At 42.5% G+C, this 19,222-nt stretch overlaps 2 protein-coding genes across 6 annotated transcripts in view; one reads left to right on the forward strand and one right to left on the reverse strand.

Annotated features, from left to right (window-relative positions):
- THOP1 (thimet oligopeptidase 1) overlaps positions 1–15,051 on the reverse strand; it is an 88,303-nt gene extending 73,252 nt beyond the window's left edge. The window contains exons 1-3 of one of the 3 annotated variants that reach the window (XM_073595581.1): positions 14,917–15,051; positions 12,742–12,942; positions 2,281–2,429 (exon numbers count right to left, since the gene is read on the reverse strand). In XM_073595581.1, coding sequence (XP_073451682.1) covers positions 2,281–2,429; positions 12,742–12,934 — 342 coding nt within the window. In that variant the 5' untranslated portion in view covers positions 12,935–12,942; positions 14,917–15,051. Of the gene's footprint in view, positions 1–2,280; positions 2,430–12,741; positions 12,943–14,629 lie in introns of all 3 variants that reach the window. The other 2 variants (XM_073595564.1, XM_073595572.1) reach the window with 2 other exon arrangements.
- The window catches only part of SGTA (small glutamine rich tetratricopeptide repeat co-chaperone alpha), an 80,256-nt gene continuing 75,702 nt past the window's right edge, over positions 14,669–19,222 (forward strand). Inside the window, exon 1 of one of the 3 annotated variants that reach the window (XM_073595600.1) lies at positions 14,669–14,811. Coding sequence is in view for 1 of the 3 variants with exons in the window: in XM_073595609.1 (XP_073451710.1) it covers positions 15,023–15,038 (16 nt within the window). In the remaining 2 variants the exon portion in view is untranslated. Of the gene's footprint in view, positions 14,812–14,852; positions 15,039–19,222 lie in introns of those variants that run through there. The other 2 variants (XM_073595609.1, XM_073595592.1) reach the window with 2 other exon arrangements.

Raw genomic sequence — 19,222 nt, forward strand, 5'->3', positions numbered from 1 at the left:
TTGGTTTGGCAAGAACGACCTTTCGTAAAACCCATGCTGATTACTACTAATGATACAGTTTTCATAAGCAAATTCTTGGATATAGTCCCTTATCATGCCCTCAAATACTTTACATACTATTGCTATTGGCTGGCAGGCCTGTAGTTACTGTACCAGGAATATACCTCTGCCCCTTTTTGAATATTGAAAGAAAGGTTTACCCCCTAAATGGGACTTTAAATGGCAACGCTACAAAAAGTGAGATGAAATGCTAAGGTTTATTGAAAAATAGATTAAAAAACAAAAAAACAAACAAACAATCACACATGTGATGAGAGATAGATAGATAGATAGATAGATAGATAGATAGATAGATAGATAGATAGATAGATAGATAGATAGAAACACACAGTTTCTAACAATCATGAATATAAACTGTACATATAGGTCTGAATAATTGTCTCCAATGTCTGAGAACACTCTTCAGTTACCGTGGCGTTTTAGGTTTCAAGAACCCAAAACGCGTTGGACAATTATTCAGACCTATATGTACAAATTTATATTCATGATTGTTAGAAACTGTGTTTTTGATTTGTCTACTTGTTTTTTTATACTAATCACCACGTGTGATTGATTTATCTATTTTTCAATAAACATTAGCATTATCTCTCACTTTTGTAGCGTTGTTGCCATTTAAAGTCCCATTTAGGGGGTAAACCTTTTCTATGTACAGGGATGCTGCAACACACTATATGTGTTCTGATATGGTGAAAACACAATTATCTTTTTGAATATTGGTACCACATGGGCTTTTCGCCAATCAGCTGGTACCATTCTCGTCAGTATGCTGTCCATAAAGATTAGGAATAGTGGTCTGGCTAGAACCTGATTGAGTTCCTTGAGGATTCGCGGGTGCAAGCCATCAGGTCCTGGTGATTTGTGTTAAGTTTTTCTAGTCTTTTCTGGACACTGACTTCTGTAAGCCACAAGGTTGCATCCTGTGACATGTTCCTAACAATACAGTCGTGGTTGGTATACCCTCTCTTTTCCGGTGTAAAAACTTAGAAGAAAGCATTTAGTACAGTCGCCTTCTCTTTGTCATCTGTAACCAAATTCCCCTCATCTGCCTTTATGGGGGCAATGTGCCATGACCTCACTTTTTTTTTTACTGTTTATATATTTAAAGAATTTCTTGGGATTTTTTTTACTCTCCTCCACTATGTCTCTTGTGTGCTATTTTAGCCACCCCGATTGCATTCTTACACTTCTTGTTGCATTCCTTTTAGTGTTAGAATGCTGATAATGACCTCTCCACTTTATATTTTTTAAAGGCCATTATTTTGTCTTTAATATGACTGTTTAAGTTACGGTTTAGCCACCCAGGTTTAACCTTTGTTCTTTTATATTTATTGCCCAATGGAATGCACTTGGCGATACCTTTAATTAATATGTTCCTAAAGCACTCCCATTTGTCTTTTGTGTTTAATGCATCTAAGGTTTGGTTCCTTTTAATATCTTGCATTATTGAGCGTAGTTTTGAAAAATTGGCTTGTGACAGGAAGTTGTCCTGTAGGACATTTAGGAAACGACGGGCCTTTACTGAGTAAGCTGTCCCTGCTGCCCAGTCAATAATCAGCATAGTTAAAGTCCCCCATTAAAATTACATTTCCCTGCCTCAATGCTATTTCTAGCTGTGAAAGTAGATCCAGCTCCTCCTCTTCCTTTAGGTTGGGGGCCTTTAACATACCCCCAATATTAAGTTCCCACTTGCTTCTTGCCTTTGAAGTTCCACCCACACATATTCCCCCTCCCCCTTGCCCCATCCCTTATGTAATTCCTCTCCTCCACCCATATATCATTCTTGATATACAGGCACACCCCTCCCCCTCCGATATCCCCAATGTACTGCATGTCTTTTTATAACAAGAAAAAACAAAAACAAAAAAAAAAAAACCCACAAATTTTGTTTTGTTTGCAGCTTAACATTTAAAAAAAATAAATAAAAAAAATTTAATACTGAACTGACCTATTAAAGGGATAAGAGCTATGACATTTTAGAAGTCTATATTATGAAAAACATTTATGCAAAGATGGCCCCTGCATGAGTCCTCTTTAATAAGCCAAAATGTCATTCTTATCTCATGGCCATCTACCTTTTCTCAGCTTTCTCCCTTAACAGCATTACAGAGATGGTGTAAAACAAAGTTATGAAAAGAGCTTCATAAAAAAATCTGAGATCTCCAGAAACCAAACCATAAGTGAGAGGGGTCAAGAGGAGCTTATGGATTTTGCTGGTCTAACCTGCAAATGCTCAAGTCTTTTATAGACGTCTTCCCTCATACTTTTCTCTACGTCAAATTCAGACAATTGTTTATCGGCCTCAGTACTTGCAGTCCGGACATCTTTGTTTGTGGACACATGCTGAAGGAAATCCAGCATACTCCTCTCAACTGCAACAATAAACAAACACAGTTTTTGGGTAATATAAGGACACAATGCAAAACCAGGGCAGTAATTGTGCACATCACAATACAGAATAGAACCATTACCCTATAGATCTCACAGTAATCCTTTTAGCAAAGATACAATGCCGGAAATTTCCCACAGTTACTGTTTACTGTTCAATGGGTAGTCAGCGGACTATACAAATGCTGAGCTCATGGTTCTCTTATTCAAGCCCTTGGGAGCTTGTAGAAATTAAATAAAACACAGGAATGTTCTATTACACAGATTTTTGACTAGTGGACAGCTGTAAGAAGAAGTAGATTAAGAAGAAGAATAAACATTAAACTGTCCAATTACCTAGTAGCACATAAAGCTACCCTTTTACAATAAAAAAAAAAAAAAAAAAAAAAAAAAAAAAAAAATTAAAAAGCACAATCACCAGTAAAAGAAGTTTAAATACCTTTCAGGGAAGGCATGAGTCAAATCTCCACTTTCTTAAAGTGCTACGGGCACCACTGGCACGTGTGTTTTATACCTAGTTCTCACTGGGCACTGTGGTTAACCCCACTAGCTGCCATCATGTCAGGACATGGTAGGGGCATAATAGTCTGAGGTAGTGGGACGAAAATGAACTTTTCCAAGAAAAGTGTGGATTTGCATATGAATTCATCTACTGTTTCTGGACCTACTGAGTTTTCAATCAAAACCTCTCCTCCTCATCCAAGTTATCATATGCCCTGTTTGAATTGCCCAGGAGTATTTTCAAAAGAACTAAAATGACTTCAAAGTGGACTGTACACTATACCTTCATAAGGGGAGCCCTAGCACACTTCTAGTAGGAAATAAATAAAAAAAAAAACAGAGGCTTTTGTAGTATATTTCAAATACATGTTGAAGCTGGGCAGCTGCCCCAAGACACCTCTGTAGAGTGTGCTTTCCAATTATGAAGCATGCATACGTAGTGCACAAACTAAGAGCAGGCTCACCTCGTGGCAGTCTCTTCCTCCTCACAGGTACAGCAACACACCAGAAGCCCACACATTGCCTTTAAAAAGACAGCTGAAGACTTCAAATATGTGACAGTAAGCACACCCCATGGAAATTGTTGACTTTACAAACTTATTTGAACAAGCAAACAGATAATCATTTAAACAATACCTACAGATAGAGACAATATACGTGAATAAAAAGAGAAGGAAAATTCGCTTTTCTCATTATTTATTTGTTTCCTCAAGGAAAAAAAAAAAAAAAAAAAATCGAAGTTAACCCTACTGGTAACTGCTTTCAGGAAAAGTGTAGGACAGCACATATGTGGATATATTTCCTCCTTCTGGAACACTACCACAAAGTGAACCTATCATGGAAGAAGTATAGAGGTTGTCATTACCAACTGCCTTCAGAAAGTGCTAGATGCCTGGATTTTAAAATGATCCACTGGGTTCAATACTTAAGTCTCTGAACATTTAAACAGATCAGGAAAGTCAGAGAAAAAGTTTTAGAGAGTTCCTACCTGCATGCTTGTTCTGGGCAAGTAACCGAGAAATTATAGAAGTTTTGGAGGCAGTATGAGAGCATTTTCAGAAGAGATAAAAAAAAGAGCAGATGAGAGGTTTGCGTCTGTTCAGGTTCTGCAGAGCGGACAGACAGAGCCTGCTCTGCTCTAAGGGGTGTCTAGGAGTAAATTAACTTTACTGTCCGTTTACATCCAACTGCCCTCTGATCCAATCCGCTTACATGGAGAAGGACAGATTCTGCTTTTTTTATACTGGACTGAAATCAGAGGTAGGCAGGTGTAAACAGACACAAGTCCATTTATACCAGTCGGTCTATAGGAGGTGAATAGATCGTCTGATCAGGTCTGCCTGAAAAACCTCATCGGACCCTTCGTGCGAAAGGGGCCTAAAAATACATTAGGTAAAAACAGCATAATAATATGTGAGGTAAAGTGCTGCTGTCCTGGAAAAGTACTGAGTTATCGGTATGTCTAACTTTGTCTTTCAGGGCAGCACAAGAAAATTCATCATATAAGAAATGGGGGGCGGTTTCTCCTGAACCAACAGGTGCTAGGAGGTAAAGAGGTCCATACATATAAAACATTATAATAGGCTATATTTGCTCTTAGTGGCACCACTCTGTTCAGCCCAAGAAGCGGCAAAGTAGGAATAATGCAGAATCAGATTTTATAACCTTGTAGGTCTACTGAATTGGCAGTGTGATCAGCCTGACAACATAATTTTTTGAAGACGTATGACCCCTTCTTGTACCAGAAAACAGGGGCAACAGGTTTCACACTCCTTCTTGGGTGGACGGTGGGGTTGGAGCAGCTGCTGCTGTTTGAAGACAGATCCCTGTCAAGAAAATGGTCTGCCTTACACTGCAGCCCATGTAAGGGGGATTCTATGCCCTATGACTGGGAAAGGCTGGCCAGCTACGAGAGTCTGAGAGACTGAGGAAGCCAGTTATAATGTCATCAATGTGGATAAGGACATATATCCATGTGTCTCCTTGATTCCTGCTTTACTTCTTGAAAATTCCTCTCTGGTACTTTGTACTGGATTGAATTGGGACAGCTGAGTGGATTACCTTTTCCATTGGAAGAATACCTATGAGTCCATCTGCAGTGTGTACAGTTGAAAGAAGCGCCTATAGATGACAGTGGAGATCCTTTATTGTTTATGGATGCGATTTATTTCTGTAACTAAGGTGAGAGTTCTGGGAGACTTTAGAAATAAGAGACACTTTGTGGAATATCTAGGAACATCTATGGACATTTATATGTGTTTTTGCCCACCCAAAATCACATATATCGGATCCATCAGCCTGTGAATTTGGCAGAAGTCTATTATATTTTCATTATTTTTAGAGGACTACTTGGTCTTAAATATACATTTTTGTGATATTTTGTTCAAGTGATCCAGGATTATTTTGGACACCTTATTGCACATTTATATTTTTATTTGACTCCACGTGGATAGAGAGATAGATATTTAATCACAGTGTCTTTACAGTGAAATTAATTTTTGCGCAAGATCACTTTATACAGATTTTATAAGTTCACACCTAAATCGGATGTGGATCACAGCAGGGGTCTGGTTCCTTCCTTTTTCAGGGACAAATCAGGGATATATTTTTGCCTGAATTCAGCCCTGAAATGGAGCCAAAGACGCACAGCGTTCCTGTGCATGCCGCAATAGTGATATGTGAACCGGCTCCATAGAGAGCGCCGGTCACAATCTCCTGTCATACGAATTGGATGCAGGGAAATTCACATAGGTGTGAACCAGAAAAAAAAAAAAAAACAAACAAAAAAAACAAACCACAACACACCTTAAAAGGATAAGTACAGCCAAAGCTGTACTTCTCCTGTGGATCACAGGAGATCAGTTCGTTCTGCACTCCGGCTTTCAGCAGACAGTGTCAGCTGACGTCACAGAGCCGGGCCGGGCAGGGTAAAGGTTGCGACCATATGGTCGGGATTCACCCAAATGCCTGGACCGCCAACTGAATCACGCTCTCAGTGGGTAGCTGATAGCTTGAGCCAGCCATTCCCCTCCACAGCCCAGCGCTCCAGTGAGTGCAGGAGGGGGCAGAGCAGAGAGCCGATGAAAGACAGTCACTGGCTCTCTGCTCACGGAGCTCTGAGAACTGAGCGATGAGCGAGATTTGATAGCTCAGTTCTCTGTCTTAGAGGCCAGGAGGGACTAATGCTGCATCCACCTAGGCAAGTACGAAAAAAAAAAAAAACAAAAAACCCCACAAAAAAAACAAAAAACACCCTTACTTCTCTTTTCAATTAATATTTAAAAGTGGTGGCATGTAATTACACTCAGCACCACACCCAATGGGTGTAGTGCAGGGTGTAATTACATGCCACTGCTAACAAAGATTGCAATGCATTTTATGTGTCATATGCTCTTGGCACCTAAAAATCTCTTATCTGGTGAAATGATACATTTTATACTATGTAATATATGTGGAACCCAATGGCCACAGCCTGCACCAATAACTTCTAATGTAGTAACCCAAAAAACTTCCCTGCATAGAACAGTAGCTTTTGATTTTTCTGTATCCTTTGTCTAAAACATGGGCAAAAAAACCCCCCACAACACACACACACACACACACACACACACACACACCAGTATACAACAATCCAAAATAACCATTAGACACACACCTGAGGTGCAAATGCCATACGTGCTGAAGAGGACAACTAGAAAACTAAGCTTTAAGACAGACAATATTGCAGCTGAGAGAAGGGCCCCAGTATCTGTGTGCTGCTGTTCCAGAAACCAGGAGGAACGGAGGTTCCCCCTTACCACCTTTCCCTCTGTGTTGCTTCAAAAGCTGGAACTCAAGGTTGCAATACTTGCCTAGTAAGATTCCTTCTCTTGCATAAAAATACCCAGTCTGCTATCAAAAGGGATCTGTGTGATAAAGTGCTGCGCTAAAATATCAGTGGTCTAATGAAAGGAACCACAAAAATGATCTCAACTGTGATCATAAATAGAAAACCTGCTAAATATATACAACGATTATATTAATAAAGATTACATATAAACCATTGTATCAAAATATATGTAACAAATGTTTTTAAAAATCTGCACAAGTGGGCATTAAAGTACAATGTATACATAACGCAAAAAAAAAAAAAAAAAAAAAGTGATAATGGTCCCAAATTGAACAGTGTAAACAGTCCAGTGTTAAATGACGCATATATAAATCTTCAGAGTGTAAATAATCCTGTGATAGTGGTCAATTCCACATAAGACCTCGGGTTAACCACCAAGGAAGTGATATCCACCACTGGGAAAAATTAAATGCGCTTACCAGAAAGTGTGGACTCAGAAACCTTAAGGTGTTGAGTCAGACAGGACTTATCAGAAATTATTCAAAACTTCAAAGTGAAAATGTCTAAAAGAGCTTCACTTTGAAGTTTGAATAATTTTCTTCATATTTCTCTAGACCATATGATATTACAGAGACAGGAGATATCTCAGCTACAGCCTGGCAACGCAAGACCCCTGGAGCCACCCAATGCATTACTCCTGTGGAGATTTATTTCCTAGTCAGCCTGTCTGACTCAGCACCACAAGGTTTCTGAGTCCACGCTTTCTAGCAAGCGCATTTCATTTTTCCCGGTCATGGATATCACTTCCTTGGTGGACAACCTGAGGTCTTATGTGGAATTGCCCACTATCACGGGATTTACACTCGGAAGATTTATATATGCGTCTTTTAAACACTGGACTGTTCAATTTGGGACCATCATCACCTTTTTTTGCGTTATATGAAGGTTGCAATTTAATGCCCACTTGTGCGGATTTTTTAAAACATTTGTTACATACAGAGGGGATGGAAAGTATTCAGACCCCCTTAAATTTTTCACTCTGTTATATTGCAGCCATTAGCTTAAATCATTTAAGTTCATTTTTTTTCCTTATTAATGTACACACAGCACCCCATATTGACAGAAAAAACACAGTATTGACATTTTTGCAGATTTATTAAAAAAGAAAAACTGAAATATCACATGGTCCTAAGTATTCAGACCCTTTGCTGTGACACTCATGTTTAACTCAGGTGCTGTCCATTTCTTCTGATCATCCTTAAGATGGTTCTACACGTTCATTTGAGTCCAGCTGTGTTTGATTATACTGATTGGACTTGATTAGGAAAGCCACACACCTGTCTATATAAGACCTTACAGCCCACAGTGCATGTCAGAGCAAATGAGAATCATGAAGTCAAAGGAACTGCCTGAAGAGCTCAGAGACAGAATTGTGGCAAGGCAAAGATCTGGCCAAAGTTACAAAAACATTTCTGCTGCACTTAAGCTTCCTAAGAGCACAATGGCCTCCATAATCCTTAAATGGAAGAAGTTTGGGACGACCAGAACTCTTCCTAGAGCTGGCCGTCCTACCAAACTGAGCTAATCGGGGAAGAAGAGCCTTGGTGAGAGAGGTAAAGAAGAACCTAAAGATCACTGTGGCTGAGCTCCAGAGATGCAGTCAGGAAAAAGTTGTAGAAAGTCAACCATCACTGCAGCCCTCCACCAGTCAGGGGCTTTATGGCACCGTGGCCCGACGGAAGCCTCTCCTCGGTGCAAGACACATGAAAGCCTGCATGGAGGTTTGCTAAAAAAAAAAAAAAAAAAACACCTGAAGGACTCCAAGATGTTGAGAAATAAGATTCTCTGGTGTGATGAGACCAAGATAGAACTTTTTGTCCTTAATTCTAAGCGGTATGTGTGGAGAAAACCAGGCATTGCTCATCACCTGTCCAATACAGTCCCAACAGTGAAGCATGGTGGTGGCAGCATCATGCTGTGGGGGCGTTTTTCAGCTGCAGGGACAGGACGACTGGTTGCAACTGAGGGAAAGATGAATGCTGCCAAGTACAGGGATATCCTGGACGAAAACCTTCTCCAGAGTGCTCAGGACCTCAGACTGGGCCGAAGGTTTACCTTCCAACAATACAATGACCCTAAGCACACAGCTAAAATAAGGAAGGAGTGGCTTCACAACAACTCCGTGACTGTTCTTGAATGGCCCAGCCAGAGCCCTGACTTAACCCCAATTGAGCATCTCTGGAGAGACCTAAAAATGGCTGTTCAACGTTTACCATCCTACCTGACAGAACTGGAGATGATCTGCAAGGAGGAATGGCAGAGGATCCCCAAATCCAGGTGTGAAGAACTTGTTGCATCTTTCCAAAAAAAGACTCATGGCTGTATGAGATCAAAAGGGTGCTTCTACTAAATACTGAGCAAAGGGTCTAAATACCTAGGACCATGTGATATTTCAGTTTCTTTAATAAATCTGCAAAAATATCAACAATTCTGTGTTTTTCTGTCAATATGGGGTGCTGTGTGTACATTAATGAGGAAACTTAACTTAAATGATTTTAGCAAATGGCTGCAATATAACAGAGTGAAAAATTTAAGGGGGTCTGAATACTTTCCGTCCCCACTGTATATTTTGTTACTCACATGTAACACTCGTTTTGATACAATGGTTTGTATGTGATATATTTAATCTTTAGTAATATCATTTAGAATTGGAAAGCTGCACTGCAAAAGTTTTGATCAATCAAATCAAAACATAAAAAAGTCCATATTAAATCACTTCAGCTTAGTGTATAGGGGTCCTAAAGCACCCTACCCTCTGACAATACTGATGAAAACCACCATTAGAGCATGGAGGGAGGCTAGGGCTATTTATGACGAGCCAAATAGGGTATCCCCACATACACCGCTTTGGTGCAATTCCACCCTCCCACATCTTTATGACATGCCAGATCCATCCCACTGGGCTGCATGGGGAATGACCACCCTAAAACATATCATAGCTAATGGGAAACTTATGTCATTTCAGGACATTAAACGGCAGTACTCCCTACCCCGATCTTTTGAGTTCAGATACTGGCAATTGAGACACGCAATGAAGGCACAGTTCCCGGACAGACTCACTCTGGAACCGGACTCGGTTGAGCGACTTCTGACTTCAAGCGTGATGGGGAAGCCCCTGTCCACACTGTACATGTATTTGACGGTAGCACATGACGTCAAGCTCACTCGGGCATTTGATAAATGGAGGGTGGACATTCTGGCACTGGGAGATGACGAATGGGAGGACATTGTCACAACCTACATCCCGACTGTAATAGCAGCTAAGGACAGATTTATACAACTGAAATTTCTCCATAGGGCATATTTCACCCCACACAGGATGGCCAGAATTTATCCCCACATTGACCCCCTATGCCCCCGATGCAGGACCGGAGAGGGGACATTCTGGCACATGGTATGGGCATGCCCGAAGCTCGGGCCGTATTGGGAAGGGGCGACAGGGGTGCTTAATGACATATGGGACCTCAATCTATCGCTTGACCCTATGCTGCATCTGCTGAGCTATATGGGAGATGTGGAGGGGGACAGATACACCAAACTCTGTTACATTCCTACTATTCTACGCTAGGAGGGAGATAATGCTACATTGGAAGTCAGCTGAGCCACCCACTGTCAGCTCCTGGAAGAAAGCGGTAAACTCGGTGCTGCCACTGTACAAACTCACGTATGAAAGCAGGCAGTGTCCGGCTAAATTTGACAAGGTCTGGTCGACCTGGGAGGCGGTGCGTGGCTGAGGGATCGGGAGTGGGGGACCAACTGATGGATTCCCTCCTTGCGATCAGGGGCGATGCCCCCCCTCGGACACGGGGCGCCATCGAGCCTTACTGATGGATGATTGATTCCGATCTGACAAATTCATTCACTGGCTGGACACATGGGCGGTAGAGATTGGGCTAACTGCTGATATTTAGGGGTAAAAGTAGATAGGAGCATCCTCAGAACCTATCGGGTTAGGTAGGAAGGTACCGGGCGGTAATGGATTAGAGGGAGACTATGAACAAGGCTATATACTCTGTTGTAGATGTAATAGGAGACTATATGTAATATCTGAACCGCACACCACTGTTGAATAGTTAACTCATTAACCCTCTTATATCCTAACGGGTATACAGGGAACTTACAAAGATGTACTTGTAAGATACTGCATTATTGAACAGATGTCTTATTATAACGCTGTAAGGATTTAGATATTCAATGTCGTACACTGACGGTTTTGTAATGCTGATTTGTTTTTGAAAATAAAAAACCTTTTGCTGTTAAAAAAAAAAAAAAAAAAAAAAAAAAAAAATCACTTCAGCTTTTTGATGTCACCACAGTGTAAATCGAACACAGACAAGAGAGTGCCTAACCATCGTAATGTAAATCTGCTTACCAGATGGCAAGCATAAAGGGCAGGTGGCTATAATTCAGCCGCGGCCTTTAGCTTGCAGATGTCAACACCGGTATCAGCAGACTGGATTGTGCAGATCGCTCCCTCTCTCCCACTATGGAGTCAGTCTTTGCTCAGGCGGATGCCCCAGCAGAAAGAAGACTGACCATAGTGTAATATTACCTAAATATATTTATTAATTAAAATGAAGTATTGCACTTACATCTATGATGAAATTGGTATGCGTTAAAAAAAGATGCCGGCCAGCACAAACAAACGGAGTCCGTCCTCCTGGTACGATCACGTGGTGACGTCACTACGTGCCTTCCTCTTTAACACAATATTTTGTCCACTGTAGTGTTTTGCAGCCTTTTACATTTTAGACCATTAGCGCGATAATTTCCATTATTTTTAGATATCCACAGAGACAGAGCTCTAGTGATTTTAGCAGCACTGCATAAACATCCATTGAAGAGACATTGTACTATCAGGGCAAAGTGACAGTGTCTGCCGATATTTCGACCCCCAGCCTTTTACACTTATTGTGCAATACTCCCTTGCCACCTCACCACTGCAGCATTCCAGTCTGCCTGAAAGGGCAAAGTGACAGCATCTCGTTAAGAAGTGAGAGGTGCCAACAGTCTTGGCCTGAGCATAGAAAGGAGAAAGACCAGGTGCAAACCTCGCAGAGCAAAAGGAGAACCTGGAGCCTAGCAGTAAACTCAAGCATCAAAGTTCCAAGCAAAAGTTCCCATCTAAACAGAGGAAACACAATAACTTCTAGGAGGGTTTTAAAAATGTATGGTACTGTTAATTCCTGTTCTGGTAGATGGACCACACGCTCTAATGTGCTATTCTGGAAGATAATTGGCCCCATTGGTATAGGTAGCCCAACCAGACCCAGGCCTGTTTCTAGCTCTGATCATGGTGCCATCATGATACAATGTTCAGTAGTTCAGGAAATGCACTGGAGGCAACTATGTTAAAATGTATAACAAAGCCAAGAAAAAAATGTAAAATATTGCAGCTGAGCAGTACACAGCTGTGGTGGCTACATTAGTTTCTTTTTTAAGGCTGCCAGGAACACTTACAATCCTTAGGTGACAACGCTCACTCACCATACTCTATGGAAGAGTAGCGCCTTGACCCTAGGACACAAAGTGTTTAGGACTACAAAATGCTTCCTCTTCTCCTTTCCTCTATAGGAGACAGGTGTTCTGTAGTCCACATAGATTACCTGTAGCAATTGTAACTGAAAAAGTCAGCAAAGGCAGAGACTGCAGGAACTTTTCAAATCACAGGATTTCTGGCAGGATCAACACATGTTTTGCAATTATTTAACAGATTTAACAAAACCTGCACAATGTTATTTTTAAAGAGTGCAAAAGTGAGCAAACTGAAGAAGATGTTTCATTGTTAGGGTTAATATACACGTTAATCATTTATATTACTTGCCCTTAAGCCTAAAACAAATAAACAATAAACACCAAAATGTTATGCAAATGTGTACCAGTTACTAGCTAGTACAGATTCTTACCTGCATACTCAACTTCTACATCAGCCAGAGCTTTTAAAGTATTTTCATAGGTGACACAGTTTATATCAAGACGTCCAACGTTATCATAAACACCCTTGGTTTTCTCAGTGAGCTCAATGGTCTTTAGCCGTATCTGTTCTGGAGTTAGATCCCATCTCAGACGGTTCTGTTCATTTTTGAGTTGCAATTCCATTATATGATCTAGGATAGAATTTAAAACCCAGGCTACATAAAAAGAAAAGATGATTCCCTATGCACTGGGGCATTCCCTGCAATATAAACTCAAGCCGAGCTCTATGTGTCTTATGGACACACAGAGCAGGGTTCAGGAGCAAACACGCACAAATGCCCCCATTGCAAATGGCTTACTATGTGGGCACTAGGTAGGGGGTCCCAAAGAGGAGGATTGGGGGCTGCTAAATTACACAGAGCAGGCAAGTATAACATGTTTCTTATTTAAAGTGTATGTTACCCTAAAAAAAATAAATAAAATGAACCCTGTTACTTTAAAGCATGTTATACAGCACAGTGCTTGTGCTGTGTAAATTGGCCCCCTGTATCACCTGAAATACCTGGCTGATCCTGCCCTCCCCTCTGTAAACTGAATACAGTTTATCATGGCTGCTGAGCCCTGACACCATGGTCAGTTTACCTGCCTCCATCATCCACGGCTCTCCTCTCTGCTCTCCCCCTGCCTGTCAGCTAGTGACAGTGTCTGCCCTCCTCCTGATGAAATTACAGTGTAAATTACATGCAATCCGCTCCATTAGAAAGCACCCTATGCTGCAGTGTATGCGCTTTGTAAAAAATATGCCCATTTCTACCTGAATTCATAGCGCCGTTCACGTGACTACTTGCTGCTCCTGCCCTCCCCCGGCTGACGTCTTGGCTCTCTCCTCCCGACTGACATCAGCGGGGGGGGGGGAATCTCGGCCTCTCCCGCTCTAGCTGTCAGATCGGAGAGGGAGCAGCGAGGAGTCACGTGAGCGCCGCTGTGAATTCAGGTAGAAATGGGCAACTTTTTTACAGCCACTTTAAGAAAAAAAAAAAAAAATCTAGCATTTACAATCACGTTAAAAGTGATTGTAAAGGTTTGTTTTAAAAATAAAATAAAAATGATAACAAACATGTTATACTTACCTCCTCTGTGCAAGGGTCCCCCGGCAGCACACCTGGCTCCTCCTCCTCCGCATCGAGTGCCCCCCCCCCCATGGAGAGCCACTATCCATGGGGGCACACACACAACCCCCCCCCCCTCCCAGCAAGACTCGGCCCCGTATCACTGGATTTGACTGACAGCAGCGGGAGCCAATGACTCCTGTTGCTATCAATCTATCCCATGAGGTCCTGAGACAGCCGCTGAAGCTGCTGGGCTCATCGCTGGAACGATCAGGTTCAGGGAAGTAAAAAAAGGGGGGGGGGACCTGGGGGGCTGCTGCAGCACAAAAGAAAAACCTCAAGACTTTACAACTCCTTTAAGGCTTGACATATTTGGTATCTATTTACTCAACGCAATCCTACCAAACATTGGGCATTCTATTTGTGTGCACTAAAAATCTTGTTGGTGTATATTTTTTTGGAAATAGGGGTTTGCGCAAATGAAACGGTTGCATTTTAATTCTGCGGGGGGCCTCTGCTTTCAGAAAAGAGATCAGGGAGTTCGGGGGGGGGGGGCAAAAAAAAAAAATAAAAACCTGCAGGAGTGCAAACAAAAAAAAAAAATGAACGAATTGCCCTGGCAGCGAAGTGGTTAATCTCATGGAGGTTTGCAGAAAAGAAGCAGGTTTGTATAGTGACTAGAAATGTCCATGACTGTCCTTAGAAAGAGTATATTTGGCTGCTAGCTATTCCCCCTGTAAATATAGCTAAGCTCCTATGGCAGCCTTACCTAGACGGCAGAGCAGTAGGAGCAGCAGGCGTGCAGCAGACGGAGAGCCAGGTGATTGGGGACAAATGACAGAACAGGCACATTATCCCATGGAAAGCTCTCCGCCCTCCCCCTCCCCCGGCCTCTTCCAATACCTGTAGGTGCCATGACCTGTGTGTTGGAGCTGGGCGGAGAATGCTCGGGTAAGCTCAGCCTTGTCCCTTATGTCCCACGTACACGCTTTATATCCCTTCTCAATGCATACACACGACTCCTTATCTCACATGCTACACGAGGAACATACAAACCTAACAATAAAGGGTTACACGAGGGGCACAGCTCTAAGGACACGCCACTTCCGCTTGTGTTCCGTACAACTCATTCCGCTTCCGGTTCCAGAGACTGTTCGCTTGCATGTGCCGAGTGTCCAGTGAGTGAGCTGTTGTTTGTTCGTTGTGTCCTAGCGGAGCTTTTGGAGGGGTGGTGGGGTTATAGTGGGAGTAGGGCTGGGTGGTCAGACATGATATGGAAGGAGACGGTGGCATACACACTGGGCACCCCCCACAGGGACAGTCAGCTGAGGAGTACTGCTTCCTGTCTGCTCATCGTATACACCACTATTACAGGGGAATGCCTGATCAGGGCAACCTACCACCAGTAGTCTTCATCCTTTCATAGTGCCAGGAGGTGTTAGCTGTCATTGGAAGTTCACCACACACAGTACAATCTGATTATACAATATCCTTCAGATCTACCAACAGCTATAAAATACAAGAGTCTGCCTGGCAGGACATAACTTGAATAGATTAGGTAGGTCCTCATATAGATTTAAAGTTGACTGTATGGAAGGGTTGCCACCTCATCCCTTTAAACCAGGGGTCTCAAACTGGCAGCCCTCCGTTGGTCGTGGAACTACAAGTCCCATCATGCCTCTGCCTGTGGGAGTCATGCTTGTAACTGTCAGCATTGCAATGCCTCATGGGACTTGTAGTTCTGCAACAGCTGGACGGCCACCACTTTGGGACCCCTTCTTTAAACCCGAACACATGAATTACACAGATTCTGAGGCTAATTAAATGCAGATAAGGCACAAAGTGAGTTTAATTACCACTTTAATCAAGCACAGAACCTGTGTAAATAATATGTGTTTGGTTTTAAAGGGATGAGGTGGCAACCCTATTATATGGTCAGATTATAATGTGTATGGTCATAAGGACATAAACCCTTGCACATTAGGACATAAGTGTGAGGTACTGCCCGTGGAATTATTATTATTCAGGATTTATATAGCGCCAACAGTTTACGCAGTGCTTTACAACATGAGGGCAGACAGTACAGTTACATTACAAATCAATACAGGAGGGATCAGAGGGCCCTGCTCATTAGAGCTTACAATCTAGAAGGGAGGGTCAAGTGGAACAAAAGGTAATAACTGTGGGGGGTGAGCTGATGGAGAAATGCAGCTTAGGGTCTAAGGCTCTGTTCACATTTCAGATGCGATTTGAGTGTGATTTCAGATGCCGAATTGCACAGAATTGCATGACAATCACAATTTTTTTTTTTTTCAGTGGTGTCTGTTCACACCAGTGGGACTCAATTTGAAAAGTTACCGTACTACTTTGGTGCGATTCCGACCCATAGGCTTCAATAGAAATGCACACACAAATTGCAGGTGCATGCAATCGTAATGTGATTCCATGGTGGTGGGTTTTTTTTTTTTTAACCCTTGACTCTCCTCCCAGAATTTTTGGTCCTTCCATAGTAGTACATCGCGGCCACAGCAAGTATACAACCCTTTTAGACTCTTTTTGTAGCTTAAGGCCCCTTTCACACTTGTGCGATATGTCCTGCAACTTGGGACTGCAAAGTCGCATGACAAGTCAGATCCCATGATTTCCAATGAGCGCCATTCATATGTGTGCGACTTCAAAGTAGTCCCTGTACTACTTTGGTTCAACTTTGGTGCGAGTTGAGGTCCATAGACCTCAGGATTACACAGGCATTCCCTGAAATCGCGGCTGCAAAATCCCGCGACATTTAAGTCGCGGCAGTATGAAAGGGACCTAAAGCGGTAGTAAACCGCTAGGTGAGGGTTTTTTTTCTGACCTGCAAGGTAATATCATAATGTGTTAGTATGCATCACATACTAGCACTTTATGTGACACTTACCTGAAAATGAAGCCATCCAGCAAAGCAATGTCACCACTGGAGGCCGCTTCCATCTTCACCCGTCTTCCTTCAGGGTCCACAGACTCCGGCTGTGTGACTAGCGGGAGCTGCAATGACATCACTCCCTGACGTAATCGGCTTCAAGTGCAGTAAATATCTCCTATAAAGCGCACGATTAGGAGATATTTACAGTACCTACAGTTAAGCCTTATTATAGGCTTAACTGTAGATACAAGTCAGAGATGGGAGTATACTCCCACTTTAAAGTGGAACTTTATGTTAACCAGTTAAAATGAGCGGACAGGCAAGATTTTTAATGCAGAAGAAACCTGTTTTGTCTCTTCTGCATTAAAGCGACTTACCTGCTTGTCCACCCATGTACAGTGAACTCATTGTAAAGATTAGGCAATGTTGAATCTGACTGAACACATGCTCAGTAGTGATATTATCCCACCCAGCCAATGTGGGCAATCGAGACTTGGAAGCCAGCTTAAAGATGTCAGCGGCCGGGCAGGGAGTTTGAGGACTCCACATCGCTGGAGCTGAGGTGAGTATTGTTCCACTTTAAGCATCTTAGTATCGTGCTATAGCCAAAAGACAGCTGCAGAATGGTGCTATAGTTCTGGGCTCCAGAGACATCTTCCTAGAACTCTGCCCCCTGCAGCACACTCTGTGACCACTGTGTCCTTCGAATGCAATATTCCTAACGCACACATTGCTATAGAGATGGCTATATTTATAAATGGGTACTGGAACCGTGTATAGTCAAGGTATTGTCACCAGGATCTCCAAAAATTCCTGCTGCAGCATGTGTGATTAAAACGTTAATCAGTGATCATATAATTACAGCAGAAAGCTACGTTTTCGGAGCCACGCAGGACCCCTTTGGCCACAGCTGAACAGGGTGAAGGGCCAATTACAGCAGCCTTTTACCATGTGACCAGCTGTGTCCACTCACAGCTGATAACATGTAAACAGACTTGCCGGTTATTGGCAGTCCTTTTCTTATGTGCTGTATCTGTGGGAGGAGTGCTGATAACTGGGGTGCACACATGCTGCAGCAGGAATTATATGCCCCGTCGCACTCAATGCAGTGATCCAGCATTTAAGGGGTTAAGGCTGGGTTCGCGCATATGCGAATTGGATGCGCAAAAAATTTGAAAATATGTTCTTTTCAGTGGATCTGGTTCACATATGTGTGTTGTATCCGCAGTCCGCACTGCACAAAAAAGTGCATTTTCTAGGCAGTGCGGTGAGAGAATTGCAGGCACATAATCTTCAATGGGAATGCATCTGATTCACAGATGTGTTCTGTTCTGAACAGGAATTATCTCCTACACCTCCCCCCTTCCCTGCTCAGCTGATCCGCAGGTGGAAGCAATGGGCGGCACAGTGGTATAGTGGGTAGCACTCTCGCCTAGCAGTAAAAAGGGGTCGCTGGTTTGAATCCCAACCATGACACTACCTGCCTGGAGTTTGCATGTTCTCCCTGTGCCTGCGTGGGTTTTCTCCGGGTACTCCGGTTTCTTCCCACATTCCAAAGACATGCTGGTAGGGTAATTTGCTTCTGTCCAAAATTGGCCCTAGTATATGAATGTGAGTTAGGGACCTTGGATTGTGGGCTCCTTGAGGGTAGGGACCGATGTGAGTGTGGGATATATGTGTGGAGCGCTGCGTAAAATTGACAGCGCTATATGGGTACCTTAAATAAAATAATGATATAATAGATGAGCATCTTAATGAGACACAATGTTAGGAATAGGGACAATTGTAGACACTCACTCAGGTTGAACTGGATGGACTGGTGTCTTTATTTAACCTTACTAACTATGTACCATGGGGAGGAACCGATGAATCATTTTTATCTTCGCAGGGAAACCAGAGCTGCAATTTGCACCGCACATGTGTGAACAGGTGGTTCACACCTGGCAATACAACTCCTCCTCACCACCTGTCAAATGCTCTCTAAAGAGCAATCCAAACACAGATTGCTTTTTAGAGAGCAACACAAATGTAAATTAGTCCAGGATAGGCCCTTAAAAACATAGCTCAGTGATTTGTTTTTAATTTATTGTTCTTTTGAGAACTAAAAAGTCCATCTGTCACAGTAGCAGAGATCTTTTTTGCATGAATGATGCGTCTGTGCAGGGGGAGCCCTGCACAAATGTGGCAATGTCAAAAGTGACAGCTGCTGTGGATGAGACAATCGTGTACAGGTAAAATGAATAAAAGTGTACTTGTCACATGTTTGAACTTTTTTATATGAGCATTCTCAGCTCCTTAAGGCTAACCATACACATACCCATGGGCTAAATTAAAGAAATCAATTCTCCTATCCATGCGAAACACAGATGGATGAACCTCCCATGCTAACTATTGTATGCAGACAGTCAACAACCATGGCTGCCTGAATACCCAAACAGTTCCTGTTGTAGGCTGTAGTAC

The sequence above is a fragment of the Aquarana catesbeiana genome, linkage group LG01 (assembly GCF_042186555.1).
Source record: "Aquarana catesbeiana isolate 2022-GZ linkage group LG01, ASM4218655v1, whole genome shotgun sequence".
Lineage (NCBI taxonomy): Eukaryota > Metazoa > Chordata > Amphibia > Anura > Ranidae > Aquarana > Aquarana catesbeiana.